General features: G+C 38.6%; 1 protein-coding gene across 1 annotated transcript in view; it reads right to left on the minus strand.

The window, feature by feature from the left end:
• LOC139724906 (pleckstrin-like) overlaps window positions 1-24,214 on the minus strand; it is a 29,349-nt gene that overhangs the window by 676 nt on the left and 4,459 nt on the right. The window contains exons 4-8 of the mRNA XM_071636030.1: window positions 17,545-17,639; window positions 13,396-13,571; window positions 9,983-10,153; window positions 4,985-5,068; window positions 1,073-1,151 (exon numbers count right to left, since the gene is read on the minus strand). Coding sequence (XP_071492131.1) covers window positions 1,073-1,151; window positions 4,985-5,068; window positions 9,983-10,153; window positions 13,396-13,571; window positions 17,545-17,639 — 605 coding nt within the window. The remainder of the gene's footprint in view (window positions 1-1,072; window positions 1,152-4,984; window positions 5,069-9,982; window positions 10,154-13,395; window positions 13,572-17,544; window positions 17,640-24,214) is intronic.

Below are 24,214 nucleotides of genomic sequence, written 5' to 3' on the forward strand. Positions count from 1 at the left end.
TTTGAATTGCCTCTGTGAATTCAGGTCATTATGTCTTGCTGAACTGCCTGAATGCATGGTGTGTGTGTGTGTGGGGGGGGGGGGGGGGGGGGAGATGGGGTTGGGTGAAGGAAACACATCTGAAAGTACCGCGGTATGTTTGGTGACAGATATTTTTAGAACACAAGGGTGCTTCCTGACTTTCAACTTTGAAGGAAGTGGTTGGACCACAAAATCATGAGCTGGTTACGAGCTCTTTTCTTCTTCTTCTTTCTTATTCCATGGGTGTCATTCATGGCGAGATTTCCTTCAATGCAGCCAGTAGCTATAGAAGTTATTTTCGTTGTTTGTGTGGTATATGGTGCATCATTATGTTACCCTATAAAGTCAGAGATCACACATGGAAGAAAAATGTCAGTAAAGCCGCCTTTAGCAATATAACTTTGATTTTATCTTCTTAATATTTTCCTTCTATGCAATGAAGTTGGCCAATTCTTACACCAAATTGAAGCATCTGGCGAATTCACATCTGCCAAAAACAACAACAACAAAAATTTACCTGATATCATATGGCTTTCCCGATGACACATCACAAATAAATATCATTAAAACCAATATGGCATTTCTTGAAGTACGGAAATTTGTGTGCGAATAATTTTTTTTCTTTTATTGTGCATGGTCATGCAAGACTCATCCAATATGCTTAATTTCACTGTCACCACATAACCTGCTTGTGGCAGGGGGGAGGGGATGATCACAAAATTGTGCCCGTTTTGGGGCGACATTGCGTTACAAAAATGGGCGTGGCTTCGCAAAAGTATGCGCGGACATTGCAAATTTGGACGTCGAAGGCCCTTTTAGGGTTAAAGCTCAGATTACTCTCAAAATTATGCAGAAAAGTATAAATCCATTCTGGCCTAATTTCTTGTGGGTTTTGAGCCGGGCGGTCACACATAGGGTGCATTGACATTCAGAGGTGATAATTAATACTTGGTGTGCCCATGAGTCCAATATGCACTGATTTCACACACATACCCATGGACAAAAATTTGAAGTGGTGCACGAAGGGTTAATTAAAGCAAGAGTTGTTTACCTGACTTTTCTTGTGCTTCCTGGGCACCGACCACACATTTGTGTAGAGGGATCTCTCCTAATGGTTTCTCCTCACCAGCCTGTGACATGGGGCCAAGAAACACAATTTAGTATTTATTATATTCCACATACTAAGAACGTTGCAATAGGATTGGTCCAGAGCTGATCACGTGATGAAGCGTAGTTTTGCCCATCACATCACCTGAGAAGAAAAGTTCGTTACACTCTATGTTTATAGTCCCTTTTGTTTCGCTGATCTCCACACAGTCCACACAGTCCTAACGCAAGATGAGTACGCGCGAAATAAAAGTGCGTTGCACTGTGGACTATCATGTGACCTAGGTCACTTGATAGTACACGGTGCAATGCACTTTCACTTCAGTGCCGCGCAGTGCGTGCAGCAAATTCATTGTTTTGTCATCTACGCGCACACATAGCCTAAGCCCTAAGGATACCTAAAGACAGCTAAAACGGTTTCAGACGTGGAATAGGGAATTTCTAGGACCCTAGATGTGGAATATAAAGCAAATAATCAACTGTTAGTTTCAGGCAATGAGACAAACTATCACTTCCTTGGCGATCTGAATGTGTACGCTATCTTTCCTCAGCTGCGCTTCGGAAAGATAGCTACGTCCAGATCGCCTCGGAAGTGATAGTTTGTCCCATCACCTCCACCAACATTGATTATTTGCTTACTGCCTAGAACAAAAAAAAAATGAAATCTTATCAACAGGTACAGTTGATTTTAACAACGATCACATTTTCTCTAACCCGAAAACACAAACACATTGCTTCCCTATTGGAGTAAACTATTCACTTCCTCATATATACTTAATTCTCTCATCTTGTGATATGAAAGTTTGTCTGCATTGGGTAATGCTTTACTACCTCCACCAAAGCAGGATGTTATGTTTTCATCGTTGCTGGTCTATTTGTCTGCAAAATAACTCAAAAAGTTGTGGACGTATTTGAATTAAACTTGAAGGAAAAGTCAATATGACACAAGGAACAGATGATAAGGTAACTTTTCGTAGTGATGCGGGAATTTTTATGGATTTTTGAAAAATATTTGATCTTTTTGCAGACAGGGTCAATGAACTTAGGAGTTCAAGCTGCACCTATCTGAGGTTTGCATACACGCCCTAAGCGCGTGCTCTGATCGGGTAATCCGAGGCGCAGCTGGAAGCTGATGACGTAGGAAAAAGGCTTCTTGTTGGGAAATTGGGCGTTTTTCATCACACGTGTATACATGCATACGGGTGGAAATGGATGGCTTTGTGGAGGTCTGTGCTCTCTGAGTGCTTTTAGAACTAGTTTTACATGACCATCATGAGAGAAAGCGATGATTTTGTAAGCCAGCGACCAAAAACCACAAGACTAATGGCTTCCAGTCCCCCTCTGAAGGACTAAGCATTGGGAATAGAGAGCTTTGCATACATCAGGCACTATCACTGTTACCAACGGACTCGAAACCAGGGACCTCTAGATTGAAAGCAGATAGTCTTATCCGCTGAGCCAAGCCACCGTACAGCATCTCTTCAAGTTGTTTAGTTGCTTAGGGTGTGTTTGAGTGCTGTCTTAAAGCATACCATACCATATCTGTGCCAGAGGAACACTCAAAATGCTCCCAGAGCATACCGTACTTTTACCATACCCTGCCAAAAGTGGACAACTTCCCAATGTGTGCTCCAAAAGTGTAATGCACCAAACCGTACCAGGCCAGCTAGAGAGCCTACCATGAACACAAACTGGTCCAAAAGCATACTTGTACCAGAAGCTGTTGACATGTTGTGTGCGGGTAGCACACTAAGTCATAATACAAAGATGTGATTCTCTTTGTTAGGGATGCCTGCAGAGAAAGCGGGCATTATGAATGACCCCATCGCCACAAAACTGTAACCCTCTGACTTGATTTAAAAAATAACTCGTGATGAGGTACACTATCTCCACAGAGTGCTCGAATGCTCATACTCTGGCACAGTACGGTACAGCTACAGTTCGCTTCACTTTTGGCACTCACACGGTCTCTGTTATAGAAAAAATCCCTCTGTAAACTACAGTGTACTTGACACTTTGCTCACTGAGTATAAACAACTTTTTGTGATATATTTCTTGACAGCTACGTCACTATATGGAATTCACCCTCCATTCAAAAGGTTTCCCTGGTAAACATGAACGAGACAGATCTTTGGAACACTGAAGTGCAGCCATTAAAACCATCAGGTCAAGCCTTAATTGGTACTTTATTGCTATTCAATGGAATTGCATGTTCACAGATTGTACAGCAGATTGACCTAGAGCTAATTAACCCCCGCTCTTTTCTTCTGTTTTATCCTGTCTTTTTTTGGTCTCTTTTTCTACAGAGCACCATGATGTACATGTACATTATTGTATATAATGAATATGAGGTCTTTAACATAAGAGCTATTATTAGTATGCGGTGATTATAGTGCATTATATTGACATTGGGAGTTTTTATATGTCATTCTCAATGTCTCATCTGTGATCAAACTGACAGCTGTATACAGACAGAGAATTGCATTCGAAAGTGTGGTGAAGTGTTCCTGGCTATTTTCTAAAGGGTGGAGACCCATTTGATGCAACAAGTGATTAAAAATTACCATAGATATAATGTGAACAGATATATCTGATAATGACCCTATTCAAACATAGCAAGTTTCATATCACAGATCCGAGACAGAAATTTCCTACCTTGCGTAAACTGCGTCATTGTCATTTGAGTGTAATCACTGTAATCTTGAGCAAACCATCATTAAGAATTAAAAAAAAAAGAATCAATAATGATGAAGAGGGAAGGAATGTCTTCCAGACATGATTCCACCCTACACTGAGACAAAGGCATCACAACTTCAGCAACTCTACCACTTTCATAATACGAACAGGTGATATACAGATGACTCATGTACCCTATTTGTAGGCCTACTAAACAAAACGGGGGTTCTGAAGCCGCCTATAAATAGCAGCCTCGGGCAGCCATTCTGCATTCAGCTCAGTATAAACAGACAGGATTCAGAAAAGGAGATCCCGTCAGATCAACCTGTTCTGAAACCATGCACCCACAGGGTGGTTCCAGAGCATCCTACAGCATCAGCCTCAAAGAACCTCGGCTGCAGTATAAATGCCACACGGGTTTCGAGAACTGGCGTTTTTACCAACACAGAAGTTATCACTGAAGGTCATCACCAGCTAACATATAAACTAACCTAATGTGCAGTAAGACAGCTGCCAGAGGTCATAAAAGAGTTTAAGGGAAGGTTTTCAGAATACATATGACTTGGATCCTCCAGAGGGTATAAGGAACAATATTTGCTTTCAAGTATTTCAATGACGGGTTAAAGGATATACCAGTATACTGTGGTTTTTTTTTTTTTTTGGGGGGGGGGGGAGGGGGGGGGGGGGGTGTCACATGAAATTCTTGCTAAATTTTCGCTCATGATGACAGGAATTAATTCTACAAACATTTCTCAGACAACAAATGAGCCTCACAAAGCTATTCACTGAAATAAACTACTCATAAAAAAGACAGGCCCGCATAGTAAAATAAAAAATGTTGCAGCCACATGATGACTACAAGAATTGCCCACTCCTGGCCCAACATTATCCATGTTACCAGTGGGAATTTGGCATTGTATGTGGAATATCTTTGTGTCAAAACCTGCAACCCCATCAAACTTTACATAATCGAAAATACAATATAATATACTGCTCATTACTCCAGATGTGACTGTATTACATTACAATAATTTGTATCATGAAATCAAAACATGCAATCACTTTATCATACTTCACATGTATTTTCTTGGTAAAATTTTGTTCATGAAAAAGTTGCAGAAATAGAAAAATTGACATGAAATGAAATGAAATATGGGAAACCAAAATCAATCCTTAATACCTTGGATCCTCTGTAGTACTGTAGGTAGGCTGGTTCATCCCAAAGAACAAAGAGTCTGGCCTTCCAAGTGTGGCGGACATGGCCCTAAAAAGCAAACAATTCAGGGTTAGTCAGAAGAACAATTAACATCCATGACATGACTAACTTTAAGGTGCATTTACACACTTGTTGGTCATAGCTGAGCATCATGCAGTCACAATAATAAACAAATTTAGACCTCTCCGTGAAGCCTAGTTTGCATTCCCCCCTATAGGCTTTTGGGTCAACCTCCAGTGTGTTTTGTACACTCCCGTATCATATTGCACATTATCAGGCTTGTTGCACAATTATCAGGCTTATTGCTACAACAATATGGTGATGTGTGTATATCTTCCTGTTCTGTGGTTTGATAAGATATATACATTTTTTTTTTTTTTGCTTTACCTTGCTTTGCTTTCTTCAGGGCAAAAGCAATATTCATACAGAAAAGATTACAACAGGGAAACAAAAGCAAAATATCTTTGAAAGGATTTGCAAATAATTTCCTTCTCATGGTGCAAAACAGCACAGCTTATGAAAGGGACAAGAAGCTGATATGCCAAAGGATAATCATCACTGCAGAGCAATGGTATCTTGTGTACAATTGTCACAATTGGTTTTACAATTGAATATTACACAATTCTCACCATTAACTGTGATGACATATTATGGCTACAGTATAGAACACATCAAGCAATGTTATGAAAAAGAGACTCGATGATTTCCATTTGTTTTGTCTATATCTGCTTGTAATGTTTTGTTAATGATTTCTTCTGGTGCCACTTACAATCTGGCATTTGTCTGTGCTAGGATGATAAACATGTTGATCCAATTCAAAGCAAACAGAGTCCCTACTTCCTTGAGCACACTTATGGAAACTATCAAATTGCAAACATGGTGTATCGGTTCTCCAGCTGACACACAATGACACTTACTGAAATTTTTTTTCATGCAGGATATATACTGAAGGAGGTCTCAGAAGCCACATTCACACACAAGAGTTTGCGTTTTTTTGCATTGCAATGCAAAACTCGAGTTCATTTGCCAACGTTCACACACACTGCAGGACAAATTATCACCATGTTTGAACGGGAAAAAAATAAGCAATGATTGCAACGTGACCCTGGGCATCCAAGTGTGTGGACAGACTGTCACGAATTTCTGTGTGGGATTACAAAACTTGAGCTTCGAATAGCATTAATTCAGGAGGGGGAGGGGGGTGTAAACGGCACTCCAAACTTGGCTCTCCAATGGACTTTAAAACTTCCTTCAGAAGAGTTTATCTTCATTGCTACAGTACTTGGGGTTCAAATCGGAGTTGATTGCATGCTTTGTTGCTGGCAGACGATCGAAGGAACTATAATGCTAGCAAGCACTGATTTTTTGCTTCCCACCACTGTACAATGTATCTACTGGTACGGTAAGCATTACCTGTATGCACTGGCCAACAATAATGCCACACGGATATATCAAAAGAAATTCAATCCCCCATATTATGTTTGCTGATCTACAGAAACCATGGTCAAACACAAAATCATACTGGCATCGCAACCGATGCCTGCATCTTGTCAGTCAGGGTAGACCTGCCATTCATTCTAACTGACATATATATGTGCAAAAAAAAAAAGAGGTACAAAGACTAAAAAACAACATCCACATGACAAATCAATTTAAGACAACTATGGTGACAACATGATTTTGTTGATAATTATGATGATGAAAAAAAAAAACCCTGTAGAGCACTACTGACTCATATTTATTTTGCTGCTTTCTTGCATCGCCATCTATGACACAACATGCTAAAAATGACACTAGCTGTCAGCAGTCGCCTCTTTAACAGCAGATAAAAGAGGCCAAATTGTACAAGTTCCCATTTATTTTTGTCATTCTTTTTTCTCCTTTGTCATGTCATTATATACACATACTTATGAACTGACAAGATACTTTGTTGTGATCACTCTCAAACAAAATCTGTCAGGCCTGCAAAAATTGCTTGGTATACAGTCTGTACTACACACAAAAAAAAAAAGATTAAAAAGACTAGAAAAGCACTAAGAGAGCGCAGACCTCCACAAGCAGCTCATTTCAACCTATATGCATGTTGAAAATCGCCTAATTTCCCGAAATAGAAGCCTTTTGTTGACGTTATCAGCTTCCAGCTATGCTGTGCCTCACACAAGCAGAGCATGTGCTTTAGAGCGTGTATGCAAACCTCAAATACACACAGCTTGAACTCCCAAGTTCATTGACCCTATCTGTCAAAAGATCAAAAATCCTTCAAAAATTCATTAAAAATTCTGAGATCAGTACCAAAATTTAATCATCTGTTCCTTGTGTCATTATCAACTTTTCCTGCAAGTTTCATTCAAATCCGTTCTCAACTTTAGGAGTTATTTTGCAAACATACAGTGTACTTCAAACAAACCAACACCCATGAAAACATACATTGTATGACCTCCTGCCTTGGAGGAGGCAAAACTAAAATACACCTTAACCCATTGAGGACAAGCCCCGAGTATACTTGGGGAGGTGTCCATGGGAAACGCATGTTGTAGCAAAATCAAACCATCCTCAATGGGTTAATAGTGAAACTCCAAAACCTAGAACTCTGCTCCCTGGTCTCCTAGCTAACCCCAACTCTTGCTCTGACATGTCTTGTAAAGAAAAGGGAAGCTCAAGGAATGATGACAGTAATGCAAATAAATTTGCATCTAAATGTCACAGTTTCCATGCTATGTAGGAAGTTTGCACAGTATGAAGTGAAAAACAAATGTAAATAAAAGGCACTGGCATCTCCTTTCCTATGCATACACAAGATGTATTGTATTCAGTACCTTGGTGTACCAACTAAAAAATCTAATATTATCATTTTATTTATACTATACACATGATAACAGGGATGAATTGGCATTGGGATTGTCAGCGCCAATCGCTAAAATTTGGCCATCATGACAGCAGTGTATATTTTAAAAACTGTACATCTCAAGAAAAGCGATGCGGTGCTTTACAATGCCATAGCCCGGGGTATATCTCATCTGTTCTACTTTTAGGAGAAGCTTGCTCAAAGCACATGAGAAATCATATCATGTTTGAATCACAAATCCATTTTGAAAGACATCTCCATTGGCATCATAATTTTGTGATAAATCAGGGTAAGAGAGTATATTTACACAATGTGCATGAACTACATCAACATTGAAATGGTGGCCAATAAAAAAAAAAAAAATATCATAAAGGGAAGTCAACCTTCCCTTAGAATAATCCTATCAGTAACACAATTACGGAATTAACAAAAGGTGAGATTTTTTTTCCCCCTAGTAGTACACAATAGGACTGACAACGTCCCTGTGTAATTTTATTGGCATACATGCATGTTATAAAAGATTACACACTCCTCGTGAGGGTACTTCCCACTTCGGTGCCAGACGACTGATGCCAAAGTCCGCTGATAAATGGGCGCATAATCTTTCTATTTATCATGAGAAGCTGTGAAGTTTGATTCAACCCGTCTTAGCCTTGATGGGCGATATGAGCGCAACATTTTCCTGGTGAATGTCTCTGGCATACTATATATATGCCATACATTTCACGAATTAAGACTTGCACAACAATTTTGTGCGCTTTGAATTTGCGACAGGGACCAACAGTCATGTAATGAGACATTTGTAACCCCCTCCCCCTTTGAGGAGAAAAATCTGTGATTCCTCCACTTTGGAGACAATATACAGAACAGTCATGTTTAATACAAGAGGCAAGATTTTTGTATAGTTGTTAATTTTGCACTGATCAAATGACTCTCTGGCATTGCAAAACTAAAAACGCCGCAAAATATACTACGTATACAGCATGACACACATGCACTGTATATTTCCCCTTTTCATAAAAACATTCTTCACGGGTGCATCTGTAAGACTACTTTTGTTTTTGATCGACAATAAGCACACAAGCACACATGTAGTGTTTAATGTTTCTGCTGCAGTGAGCCAGCAAAGAAGCGCACTTATATCTCAACTACAGGTTTCCAACTTTGAAAAGGTTGATGACTCATACAAGCAATGTAATAGTGAGGGGTGGGGGAAAAGAAGAGACCAAATACCAACATAACAGCACTAGTGTGTGCAAACTGGCATATGTTCAAAGATGTACATGTATGCTTGGACTGTCAAATCTTCATGTACAGCTTGCCAATCCACAGCCGGAAGTGCTTCTGCATCAAAAAATTACAGTTTTATGGGCATATTTGAAATACAAATGACTTCTAGTTATGCAAATATTCGCTCTTGCCTGATTCTGCAAAGTCGTCGCTTTAAGTCATTGCATGTCGCACAGCGTATCTCAGTAGTAATTTTTATTCATGATGCATCATTACCTCCGCCAAGGAAGGAGGAGGTTAAGTGATCATCGGCGTAAGTTTGTCTGTTTACAAAATAACTCAAAAAGTTGTAAACGGATTTGAATGAAACTTGCAGGAAAAGTTGAAAATGACACAAGAAACAGATGATTCACTTTTGGTAGTGATCCAGGAATTCTTATGGATTTTTGGAGGATTTTTGTAGCTTTTCGCAGCTAGGGTCAATGAACTCTGGATTACAGTGTATATCAAGCTGCACTATTGTGACCTTTGCATACGCGCTCTAAAGCGCATGCTCTGCTGGGTCGAGGCACCACGTAGCTGGAAGCTGACTACGTAAACAAAAGGCTTCTATAATGGGAAAATGGGCGATTTTCAGCAAGCATGAGAGGGGGAAATGGGCTGCTTGGCGGAGGTCTGCACTCTTCAAGTGCTTTTCTAGTTACAAGGTATGTACATTTATGGCCATATATCAAAACAAAGTGCTTCTCCACGGTCTGCAATGTTTGTTCTCTCCCTGGGCTGCTTCCTTTCCTCTCAAGATGTTTAAATATCATTACTGTCCAAATAGAATTATAGAATATTTCCAACAATGCACCTTGACACTAATCAAGCCACGAGAACCTCACCCTCTTTAGCAGGAAACCCTGTTTGACGACTTTCCCTCCGTGACCCTTGAACGACTTCGCTGGCAGATCCTCCTTCGGCTTCCGCGACAGCTTCTCCTCCGAGTCTGAGTCGCTGCTCGACGAATCACTGCTGTCCAGCACGTTCCTCAAATTGGACATGTTAAGTGATGACTGAAGGGAGATTCAGAAATGATGAAAGTTAGAAACTCCCAGCACATTCACAATGGCCTATCAAATAAAACAAACTTTCCTTTTCAACAGAAAATGAAAGTAGTTCTACCGGGGTGTGAGTGACCTTCCTGATTTGAATCGGCCTACTTAAGTGAAAGTCCCATACTAAAGTGTCATTAAACTGCTATTCACGATGTTCATCTCAAACATTGCAAGTGCACAATCATTACATTTGATGCCGGTTGCCATAGTTGCAGATGCCCAGGTATGCTGGCATCCTACAGAGTCCCCTCTACTCCCAGGGTGGCCGGAGGAGAGTCATTGTGCATAACCATTTCATGGCAAGAAGACATCAATACAAATATCAGCTGAGGCTTGAACTTACAACCTTTATGAGACTTCCAGTGAGACCTCAAAGGTGGCTAAAAATTATCTTCATTATTTCTCTTCTTTCAGTGTCAGATTATCGTCACTGGTTGCTGATGTTGCACGTAGATAGGTCACTGACCCAGCCAGAAAACTTTGATCATAATCAAGATGTATAGATGGCTTTTTCAAAGTCACATTGTGATTACTAATGCATGTACTTTCATCTTCAGTTTCTACAAAAAGCATCACATTCCTTTCATGCATGCAGTGACTCGAAGTTGTTGAACACAAACTTTTACTTTGGCCTTTCCCTTATCAGCAGGAACTGAACCGAACTAAACTGAACTAGTGATCCAAAGCATGAATAGATTCACTATGAAAAAAAAATGATGACAATAAAATGGGCAAGTTTTGAACAATAAAAACTCATTCTACTCTTTTTCACAAGCCCATAAAGATAATCCAGTTCAGCATTTTAAAAACAAAGGGTTCACATGTACTTTTTTAAATCAAAGCAAAAACGCTGGTACTCCCACTTTCAAATACACAGATGAGACATAAATTGCTATCATATTGCTTCTGTAATTTTCTCGGGATATTTTTCATCTATCCATTTTTTTTATCTATTACTATTTTTTTTTCTGTTTTGCTGCATTCTTGTGGCATCATGGATGCTTCAGAGATTTTGGTAATTAAAACAGTCATGAAAAAAGATGTGAAATTTGTCATCTGCACAAGAACACTTTTATAAAACAGTTCACAGTAGCTTATGAAGGTTCATTTATGGCAAAAGAAAGATGTGGTGTTTGAAACCTTGTATTCTTTCAGTGGCAGATCCAGGTTGAGGCGCACAGGGCACGCCCCCTTTTTTTGTTAAAACAAAAGAAATAAAAAAGAAAAAATGGAGGGGGATGCATGCGCCCCCTCTTTATGGAATTCCTGGATCCCTCCCCGTACTTTCATGGAAGGTTTATGGTTTCACGTCAACCGCAGTGCAAAGTACAACTTACTGTAAGAGTAGAAATTTTCATGCATTTCATGCAACATTAAACTAGTGCAAGACTTGAAACCCAGGTATAATTTTGCTACTCATATGCAAAAATATTTTATAGCTTAGATTCAATGTAATCAAAAACACAAAAATGATTTTACCTGGCTGATCTTGAAAAATTACAGTCACTAAAATTTCCACCTTTAGAGTATGTCGTCTATTTCAAATACTGTAACAACAATGTGAGGAATGCTTGGGCACTACAGCATTGGAACTGTTTTCTCTTTGTTTTTTCTTTTTTTCTGTTCATGTACTTAGCTACTTTACCAGGTACATGCTCTGAGTGTATGTTCAGAAGCTTTACATTCTAGCATTGGTTCTTATTCTCAAGGCACTTTTCAAAGCTGCCAAGTTATGCACAGAGGAAGCAGAGAAACTCTCTACCATCACATACATGCAAAATTATGTCACATGGTTCTTATGTTTGTTTCAGAAGTAAGACATAACATTTATATTCACTGCCTTGCATACCCTGGGAGCCGAAGACACTTGAAGCTCTTGCTACAAAGAGGTGAGGTGTAGATTTTCTCTATGCAAAACCCAAGCTAAAAATAGTTTTCTAAGTACCTGGCAGGTCTCTGATTTTTTCCAGGCCAAAGACAATTCAAACACTGTGTGTCATGATAACACGATAAGATGATAACACAGTCTTATGAACTCAAGGTAGACTGTTTTCTTTTTAAATCAATAGTGCAATTCACACTGATGCAAATTAGCGGGACGGAAATCTTGAGATTTGCCTCGCAATCCAAAGCTTTATTAGGATTTTGCATGCATGGACATAAACATTTTTCTAGTTAATAGTGCAATCAGCATTGTGATCCAAATCCCAAGATGCATAGATGCCAAGTTCAAAAAATTCTGTATGAGTGAGATTTTCATGACTCAGCATCTCGGCGTGCGAGCATGTTCATGAGCGAGGGAGTAAAGCAACTGAGCGAGGGGAGGGTGTGGGGAGCACACAAGCACACGTGTAGTGTTTAATGTCTCTGCAGTGAGCCAGCAAAGAAGCTTTTTCAATTTTTAGCTCTTTATGGTGCAAGCTGGTGCATACTTAAGTGACTATTTTTTACTTATTTTGAAAGACAAAAGGGAAATATGCCTTCCATTGCAACTCTCATTTTAATCCTTTAAGCTATGTTCCCGATGCGTGAGAAAAATGGGTGCCATGCGTTAGATCGTGAGGCGGACCCTAAATGCTTGAGTCTCACTCACAATGTGTGAGACGTGGTAGCTCTGAAGATGTCTTACGATTATTTCCATTTTAATTATTACGGAGATAATTTGAAAAATAGCAGGATTCTTCACACCATGGCGAGTGTGTGAATGCTGGAGCAAAAAATCTTGAGATTTTATATCCTGTCATTCAAACACACATCACAACAGCACACAAACTAGGGGGAAAGTATCACAATTATGGTAGCTAGATTTTGGACATGTGCAGTTTGAATGACATATAATCATGATAAGCAATTAGGAATATTTCTATTCATCTGAATGGGCAAAAAAAATAAAATCTCAGTATCTGGATTGTGATCGACATCCCCTATTTTGTCCCTGAAGGACACCATGTCATTCTCTCAGATGACCCTGGAATCAACAAAAATACCTTGTACTGCTTGAATACGTGTTTGTACACCTGACTCATTAAGTTCTACATTGTGGGGGACAAATCTGTCCAGAGATGTATGCATCCTGCACAATAGGAACATAGAATCTCCAATATAGAAGTCAGGTCATATGAACTACACTAATTAAAAAGCGTGACAGAATCAATAAACCCAACACAATATCATATGCCATGTATAGACAAGAAACTCACAAATCTGTATAGGGCTTCCTCGTCGTCGACGAAGATTTTGCGGCAGGTGGCGTTATCGAGAGAGCACGTCATTGGCTGGAGCTGTGCCTGAGTTAGCAGCTTGGTTCCAATCTCCAGGGCCCTCTCTCGGGTCTCAGCAAACGCCCAGTCCACCAGCCATGTGATCACCTGGGCCCCTGAACAGAAAACAGGAAGATCAGGCACAATACACAGAGAATTTGCAATCATGTTGTTCTATGCATCCTTAACTTCAAGAAGATAATGACATACTTTATTTGTTTGAAAAGTACTACAGCGATTCAAGAGTAAACTAGAGAGAGGCCGTCAAAGGCGGCAGACCCACGCCTTGTACAAAGTCGGGGTAAACATAATGTGCATTCGGTCATCTACCAGAATTCGGTCACTTAATTGCCAGTGTGCTTTATCACCAGCCAGTGAGTTCTACCAAAGATCGTACACTGAAGTGTGCGATCTTTGGCTCTACAGTCACATCACACGCAAATCACATCATTTCACATACGGTAGCACTCATTCACAACAGGAAAGTCCTTTAGTCTCCTCCAAAAATCCATCGAAAATCCCAAATACCACTGTCAAAAGTGCAGAATCAGAACTTTTCCAAGCGCGCGCGAATTAAGTCCAGTTTTAAGAGTATTGTCTACGCGACGTGTCGCCGAAAAAGCGCTAAAAATCGAGAAATACGCCGTTTTCTTGCGGGATATTTTGCTCATAGCAAGCCGAGAGTGTGATGATATCAAAGGTCGTATGAGTGTACGATCTTTGATGGTATCCACAAAAGCGCAAGAGAAAAACAAAATTTACGTACCGTGGTACTCCCTAGGCAATTACCCCTATGATTAGTGTCTACAGAAATTATTCAATGCAAGGGTTGAATGCAAATGTCTACTGCACCAGTATTCGGTCACCAACGAGCGCCGCAACGTCCCCGATGCAATTTTGCACCAACAGTGTAGAGCGCGATGCATTTTCAGCGGCCTTGCACACGCATTGACATTGAGCGCGCATATCGTGCAGTGTGACTGACTGAGCAAATGCTCCTCCAACGAAAAAAACAATCAATGTTAATTTGAAAAATCATCAAAATACGGGCCAGTTTGTGACGACGGAGAACGAACTTTCATTAATCTAGAAGGACATAGTCCCTCAAATAGGCCTAAACGTAAATTTCGGAATTCTTACGAACATTTGAGCAGCGAAGTCGGATCGTTTGGGAGTTTATGTGTTCGTATGGTAGCGGAAAATCGCAAAGTGAGAAACGGGAAATTTTCGGAGTGGTCACTATACCATGGGGTCAAAACTTCAAGGTCACACAGAATTTGCAAGGGTCAACCGATTATCACCAAAATCTAATCGATTCTTTCCTGCCATTATCCAAACATCCCCTGAACATTTCGTGCAAATCCGTTTACCCGTTCTCTTGTTATCTTGTACACAAACAAACAAACAAACAAACAAACAAACAAACAAACAAACAAACAAACAAACAAACAAAAAAACAAACATACGGAACCCTTTACATAACCCCCTGCCGATTTTCATCGGCGTGGGTAACCAGAGGCAAGCTTCAAGATTTTTCATATCACATTTACATGTAAATGTAAACATTTTGTCGCTAGCGGTCGGGTCCATACTTGGTTCCATATGCTGGCCATATATGCTACATGCAAATGAATGCAGTGATTTTACGCACCAATGTCCAACATGTGGAGGTCAAGCTGGGTCATACTTTCTGTGTTAAACTTGTGTGCACTTCCAGTAATGCAGAGTTACTGTGCAGCAGGCACCGGCAGAATGTACAAGGTGTTGATGCGGTAATCACATCTAATTTTTCCCTTTTTTACCATGACTAAAACATTGTCACTTTACGATAGGAATGCATTTTCAGAGTTTGTAACTGCATATTCCTTTTCCCAACAAGTAACAATTGCTGAGATGATCTACAAAACTATATTTGAGTTTGGAATAGAGAAAGTGCTCCATGTTTTTTGCTGTTTTTCCTGAATGATCCAATAGAGTTTTACTGCACTACATATCAGCACAGCATTATCAACACACTGTTGTGGACATCAAACAGCACCACCACCATTTGAGTTTTTCCAGTTATATGGGATAGGGAAAATTGTTACAAACTGTTATAATTTCAATTGCTAATTAAGGGCAGCAGCTAACCATATAACCACATGCTCTAGCTCAATTCTGAGGTCAGTGGTTAGATTTTTGCTAGCAGTCAGTGGCTGTGATGATGTGCTTGTTTAAAGGGGTGGTATAGTTCTGGTTGAGAAGGGGCTTCAGGATTCCAACTTTTTTGTGAGATAATGAGAAACCTCCTATGAAATATTAGTGAGCATACAACATTTATGACAAATTCAAAGTTTATTTGATGAATATTGGTTTTGAAATGGCTGACTATATCCAAAAACAAAAAAGCCCTAATGAAAGGTGGGACCCATCTTTTATAAGGACCACTTTGTTGTTTTTGCTTTATTTTTGGATATCTCAGCCATTTCAAAACTGATTTACAATTAATAAACTTTTAACTCCTCTTGGAATTGTATGCTCTTTTCATAAGTGGTTCCTAATTATCATGCAAAAAGTGAGGATCTGAATCCCTCATCTCAACCAAAACTATCATACCATCCCTTTAACAAGATAGGCACTCTATCCTCACTACCAAGTCACTTACCCAGGGGACTCCAAACTCATCAGTCCCTCTGTTGTAGCTTGCTCATTAGCATATATAGGAATGCTTCATCAGTGGCCATGTTTAATATTATAATAAATAAAACAACAAACAAACAATAAGTGGTACGAACTACTGTTAAAGTGGATATTTCGCGCGACTAATTTTTCGCGCTCTGCTGGGTAAGAAGAGTTTAGTGTGTTTTTAATTCCGCGGAATCAAGACATCAACTACCGGTACTGATACATATGGTAAACAAAAAATATTCGCATGCTTTTATTTTCGTGCTAGTTTGTGGTTGCGCGAAATGCGCAAAAAATTTCAGCATGGCAAAAATGTCCACTTTTACAGTACTGGTATTGGAATTATGATGTGGTACAGATTAAAAACATTGCAAGTTACAATGAAGAAGAAAACTTATATCAACACAACTTTTTTTTTTTCATGAAATGGGTCCCTGGCAGAGACAAATCCAGCTGAGACCCATTGAGGCCCATTTAGACCCATTGAGACAGTTTAATACCAAGGAACAGACCCATAGCACGGCATATACAAATGATATCATCACTTGACAGGAAAATATCTATTGACTCTGAATAAAATTAAATGGCAAATTACCAATCTCTTAGCCCCATGAATTTGAGACATCAGTGCAAATACGTGAGATTGCACATTCAATTAGATTGCAAATATAAATTCAGTATGGTACAGTGTAATGATATGTGCTTTGTAGCTATTACCATCCGTTGGGCAATGAAAAAAAAAGAAAGAAAGAAAAGAAAACCAGTACCGGTGGTATACAAAAGTGAGTTGCCTACACTTGAAAGAGCTATTAGTGGTAATGACTTCTTCAGGAAGGAAACAAAGCATGGACGTCACTCTCTGGTTTAGTTCCCCGCTCTTTCCTTTCAATAACAATGTCGAGGCCAAGGAAAAGATAGTGGGCCATTTGAAAATACATATACATGCACTTATGTTTCTACATAGAAAGCTATGCCCCTCCCCCAAAAACATCATCACTGAAGTAGTGTGTATATCAATTTACATTATATGCGTGTCTGGGACTAAACCAAATAGAAGTGGGCTTTTGATTTCCACGCTAAAATTAGTGTGGAACGCAAAGTCTGCTGTCCATGACGTATTCTTGTTCAAGTTCCCTCCCTTCAGAAGAAAAGAAAATGTTTGATAATGTGACGCTGTAGAACATGTGACTGCCTAGAGCATGATCACATGATCATTGTAATAACAAGGGCAGCCAAGTACAATACATAATTACAGTGTGTGATATGTTCCCCTAACTTCGTCATGCGACATGTGACCTTCCTAACCCTTCGGATTGAGGGAACATGTTCTGTACATTCCCTCCCTGTCCAGTCATCTCACCGCATTTCATCGCATGTGCCGAATCTGTGCTAACAAATTTACTGAGGGAATATACAGCATCTTACCTGTGAAGCAGTCTTTGTAGACGGTAGTGTCATCTACTTTGTGCGTGCCCAACGTGATTCCTGCGTCAGGGTCTTGCATGGCCTGTATTAACTCCCTTTTGCGAGTGGGGAAGGAGAAAGAAGGATGAAAAGTAATGTTTTCATTGCACACAGCTGAATTATTCAAGTCATTGCATTTATGCTCAGGTTTTCAACCTGAATCAAGCTTTACTGCTCTTGGTTTTGCAAATAATTCAAGCTTTAGGGTGTATCACATAAAGACTTCACAAATCATGACAACTTCTAAAGTTCAATAATGATCTATTTGTCACTGTTGCTGCAACATGCACATTCTTGCAAATCTGAACATGCCTTGATAGTCACTGCAAAATCTGTGACTTCACATTGTGATTATTGTCGTATTATAATATTCAGCAATTGAATACTGTAAAAATAGAAATTTTCACGATGTTGAAATTTTCGTGCATTTCGCGCAACCAGATACCGGCGTGAAAATTAAAGCATGCGAATATCTTTGTTGGCCACATGTTCCAGTAGTTGATGTCTTGTTTCCCCGGCATTAAAAACACGCGAAACTCTTCTTACCCGAATGAGCGTGAAAAATTAGTCTCGCGAAAATATCCACTTTTACAGTACACAAAAACAAAAAAGTTTATGTAAACTATTACACTACATGCACCCCCACACCGAATCAAAAATTGGTTGTTCAACAGAGGCATCCGGCTGTGTGCATGCACTTCATGATGGTGTCCAGAAAAACAAACAAATAGAGAATGACAGTTCTCTGGTCACATGATTTCTCTTCTGGTCCTTGATGAAATGCACACACAAATATCTCATAGATTCCATAGAATTTCTATCTGTAGACAAAGCAACCACAACACATGTCAAAAATATGTCATGTCATTAAAACTTGCATTATGACATGAAATTCTGCAATGAGACATTATGAATCAATCAGAGATCAATGGTTACTGGCACTGAGAGACACCCATATCATGGGAAAAAAAAATCACAATATCACTTTTTCATATCTAAGGCCCTACATTTGAAAGGTCCTGTTTACCTTTGGGAGCAGTGACTTAAAAAACTGTTCAAGATATCACATTTGATGCATTTGTGTAGGTCTGTTGTATCATAAAACATCCTACTCTATGACATTTTTGCCCTAAAACCTAAAATGTAAGGAGATATCAGTATTTTTCTCATTAAACCGTAACTGTAGATGGTTTAGCCTGGAAACATTTCTATTATGACTATTGTTCACATTTTGTGTATTTAACAATACTTAACATTAATATAGGATTCAATTTTTTACAGTGGTTGTTTTTATCCCAAACTCACATTTTAGAACTATTTTAAAGCACTAATGCTGGGGTTTTGTTTCATCTGCAAATGGCAAATTATGCCTTTAAACTACTTAGGACAATCACAATACTACTCAAGCTGCATAAAGGTACAAATTGTACTTACTGCAATATGAACTAACATCCCAATACACTATAAAGCAGTTTACAAACAAAACACACGCAGCAACGCGTACGACAAAAACAATTTGCTTAAATTCCCTGACATATAATGTATTGTATCATTTTCTCGCTCTGATGCACATCAAAAGCTTAATTTGACTGAACTTGAACTTCCCGTAATATTCAATGAAAATCTCAACAACAACAACAACAGCAACAACAACAACAAAAAAGAGTAGAAAATCATTAGCATGACTAACATGCACAGCACTTCATTTTGACGATGAATGCTGCTCATGTGACTCTGACAGCGATTTAACACCAGACGGGTGAGTATGATGCAGGACAGAAAACAAGGGGCCATAAACTGCAAACCACAGAGACTATTTCACACTTTACAACTTAGATTACAGATCAACACCCTTGTTGTTTTCAACCAATATGTTCATGTTGGCTCGATACATTGTTCTTCAAAAGCAACACTGCAAAATGTTTCAAAGTACTTCAAAAGAAACACACATACAATACCTGCAAAATATAGCAAAATGCTTCATTTCTTCCTTTGTTTGTTTGTTTGGTTATGGGGGGGGGAGGGGGAATGGGAGAGGGGGTCATGAAGGCATACAATTTGAATATGAAATTGTCAGATTCCCATCTCTGCTCACCTTTTCATACATCACTCATAATATATGCATTGTGCAATATCAAATCAGTCGATCTGATATCAACATTATGATTCAGTGACTGCAAATCAATTTGATGGGTCAGGGACATTTAGTTTAATAAATCAAAACAGGGCAATTTCAGTATGAATAAATGGAGTAAACTGTCAAACATGCTAACTGTATATATTTCTGTCAGTACACAGTAAGAAAAAATGTTCAACTTCACATCTTTACCAGCGACACACTGAGAGCACCTTCACAGGTTTTACCATTTTCACAGTAGGAGCACCTTTAAAGGTGCAACTTTGCACCTTTCTGACAGTCAGAAAGGTGCAAAGTTGCACCTTTAAAGGTGCTCCTACTGTGAAAATGGTAACTAGATGCAAAGTTGAACTAATTTTTCTTACAGTGTACAGGAAACTACCCTCAGACTACAGTGGTTGTCAAAGAAAGTTATATAAATGCTATAAACTGCCCATAAGAAAGCAAAACTGGAAGTGGAAGAAACTGAACACTTGTGTCTGCTAAGAGCACCACACTCAATGGAGAACATTTTAATCCTGAAAGCACTCAGATGTTTCCAGCAGTATCAAGGCTCTACTCACTCTTAAGGAAGCAGTAAATCTTATGATCATGAACTCAAGGAGACTATGACTTGCGGGGTAGAACAGACAAATGCAAGTGCAGCCACAAGTGGTCCACTATTTCTTTTTTTCTCTCTCTCTCTCTCTCAAGAGACTCAGCCACAGATTAAAAGTTTACAGGGATTTATAATTACAAATCATAAAGGAATGACAGGAAATTTAGAAACAAAAACTGCAATAGACTTTCTCCCTAGGGGGAAGAAAAAAGAGAGAAGACATAAATAGTGGAAACGGAATATACAACTATAAAATATATATCCCCAGCAAAGTTTTATGATAGAGATAATGCAAGGCTCATTAAATTTCACTACTAGGCATGTCAGTTAATCAGCCCAAACTTATGCAGTCTGTCCGGAAAATGAGCTTTATATTTATGTGGAGAGTCAGCTTGCACTAAAGAATGTTTTGAGACAGTTTGGAGTTACATTTTTGGCATGGGTAGAATATGATTGAATCAATCGTGCCACAGGTTCCCTGATGCTATTAGAACAAAAAGTTACTTTTTAAATATCTTTTAAAAATCCATTTACCCACAGTTGTAGTCTGATCATTTTTTTAGTGATGATAAAGCTATCTTATTACTCAGAAAATACAGCATTTGATGTGGACCTTTTTTTTCTTTAATGATACTTTGCTCAGCTTGAGATTATCCTGGTTACCCCGTTGCTAGTTGCACTTATAAGCCAATACCTCCAATAGCAAGTTTGCAGATTGAGAGGGATAAATAAAGAGAGATAGAAAGATAGATTGATAGTCAATACATACGTGTGTAGATGGATAGACAGATAGATAGACATATAGATCATATGTAAATCTAGATCCAGAGATATATATATAGAGAGAGAGACAAAGAAGAAAGAAAGTGGAGCTACACTCCCAGGGATGAGATGGTTGAGATGGGACTTAGAGTTTCCAACTTGTTTTGTGAGATAATAAGGAACCTGTTTTGAAATATTTAGGAGCATGCAATGCTAAGAGGAATTCAAAGTTTATTTTATGGAAATTGGTTTTGAAATGGCTGAGATATCGGAAAACAAAAAGGTCCTAAAAATAAAAGGTGGGACCCACCTCTTATTCTATTAAAAAGAAAGGACCATTTTATTTTACTTTGTTTTTGGATATCTCAGCCATTTCAAAATTGATTTTCATAAAATAAACTTTGAATTCCTGTTAGAATTACGTGCTCCTAAATATTTCATAAGTGGTTTCTAATTATCTCCCTAAAAGCTAAAAACTCTGAATCCACCATCTCAACCAAAACTTTATGTACCATCCTTTTGAGAGGGTGAGTGGCTGCTTCAAAGCTGTTTTTCAGCACTGTCCATTCCTGCATAACTGCACTAACTCACTCTTCCTGTAGCTGAGGCAAGTATTGCAATCTAATATTGTACATGACTGTATAGAACATGACAAAGTCTTTTCTTGAATGTCATTGGCAATAGATTAATTAGCCAAAACTACCAGTGCAAAGACTATAACACATATTCATTATATAGTTCACCATCTTTTTTTTTCCTGTTAATTACCCCTTCAGGCAAGTCAATGTCAACACACTAAACACTTAGCTAGGCAATAAATATCATAGACACTTTGTGTGACAGATTCTACTTTATGGCATTGCCAGTATGACGTGATATATAAAACAGTCTATCAATTATGATATAAGTCATGTAATTGTTATAGATGAGTCTAATGCCAAAATTAGCTGAAGAAAGTCCCCATGATTAGCCCGTGTATATATCTTCTTTATATCGCAATATATGACAATGGCAAGTACTGAAATGTATGTTAGATATAAGCAATCTTGGTCAAATGCGTGTTGGAAAGAATTATTACAGTACTTACTCTGAATCTATTTCAGGTAAAAAAACAATAAATTCATAGGACTGCCAGATGACCTTATGTTGCTATGATTTCATTTAAGTGAGGATTTGTTCATGAATATCATGTCACATGTTGTGAATATTTTGATATACATATACATTTATGATTTACGATGTTTTTACAATATCAATATGATCTTCATATGTAGTGCTGCAGTGAAACACAACTCTGCTGGTTGTGACAAGAATGAATATCATCTGCATTTTGCAGAGGTGTCACTGAAGAGCTGTATACTTTGCTAAAGATACAACACAGCACGTACTCCTTTGAAGAGTACATATGACATTGATATGATCACTTAACAGATTTGAGCAGATTCATTTCACTGTTTTTAATAATTTTCATTATGTGCTGAGACATACAGGGTAAAAGCAGACTGACAGACAGACAGATGGTCACTGGTCACTGGACAGACAGACAGACAAACATGGAGACAGTGGGCAGTGTGAATATAAGTACATGTAACTCCTTGTCTTTAAAGCTTTTAAAACTATATTGCACTTCCTATGTAAATACCCAAACCAAGCTTGTCACCACTACCAGTTTAGTTTTGCTCCGCCTAGAATCAAGCGGCAAACTGTTGGACCTAAAAACCAGCAGGGTATCAATGCTCTGATCAAATTCTCAAAAGTTTACTGCTCTCTGCTTGTCACTTGATACTACTGAGAAACTTGGGTGGAACCTTATCACACAGCATTCAAATCAATATATTCTTCTTTATTCCTCTTTGTGGAAGCATTAACAATGTGAAAGAAAATAAAATTAGATCTCAGATTACGGATGACGAAACTGAATATTGAAAGGTCTTCTGGGTCTGAGTGTCATGCTTTAGAATGCTAATTACCAGTTCACAAAAGCAAACACAAACACACACACACACGTACACACACACACACAAACTTAAAACAATGAGAATTCTTCCTAAATTTACATGTCATGGCAATAGATGTTCTCTAAATATTCACAGGGGAGTTACAAAATACAAACACAGTAAATCACAATCTTCACATCTTCTTAATTGTAACAGGTGTTCTAAATCAATGCACTGCCTTTGAAAGCACACATTCCAAACAATTCAATCTAATTAACTCTAAAGAGGTGGTAAGAGCTTTAAAACCTTCCAACAAAATTATGCTGTCACTTTCCTTTTATCCTTATCAAGTAATTAACCCTTTGGTAAAGGCGAGCAGTGCCAACATTTGTCCTGTCCATTATGGTTGAAAAGGAACTGACTGTGTGCACATATTGTGTCTATAGGGGATTAAGATGCCTTTCTCATGAGTGAGCTCACTCTAGATCCTAAAGGTAACTCAAAGGGGGTGAAAATCACTTCCTCCTCTCCACACTTGACTGACTAAATACTTGTAAGCCAGTGGGGGTGCCAGCACCTTCTAATCCAAAGGGTAGCAACAATGGATTTCTATTGTACAGCAAACTTTAAAGGGATGAAGATCTCCCAACCTTTCCAACTGAAAAATAGTGATGATTTGGCTCAAAAGTAAGAAAGAAAGAGCAGTTCCCATATCGGGGTGTGTAGCAAAATTATCAAGAAAAATAGGAAACTCCTATCGAGACAAGAGCTGAGAATGGTCAAAATTCAGATTCTTTCCTCCAAATTCAGAATGGTTGCAATGTCTGGGGATGGTATAGTTTCAGCTGAGATGGGGCTATAGGTGCCCACTAATTTTTTTAAAGATGATTTTTTTTTCAGAGAGAGAGAATGAGAAATCTCTTATAAAATATGAAAGAGCACATATACTGAGAGGGATTCAAAGTATATTTGATAGAAATTGGTTTTGAAATGGCTGAGAGATCAGAAACAAAGTGATCCTACTAAAAGGTGGAGCCCACCTAGCTTTTTTATTACTTTGTTTTACTTTGTTTTTGGAAATCACAGCCGTTTCAAAACCAAATTTTATCAAACAGACTCTGAATTCCTCTTAGAGTTGTATCATAGTATTTAAGCTCTTTAACATTATGATAAAGTGGTTTCTAAGTACCTGGCAAA

Source organism: Diadema antillarum, unplaced genomic scaffold (genome assembly GCF_040938485.1).
Source record: "Diadema antillarum isolate AM-2024a unplaced genomic scaffold, OU_Dant_1.0 seq00000002_RagTag, whole genome shotgun sequence".
NCBI classification, from domain to species: Eukaryota; Metazoa; Echinodermata; class Echinoidea; order Diadematoida; family Diadematidae; genus Diadema; species Diadema antillarum.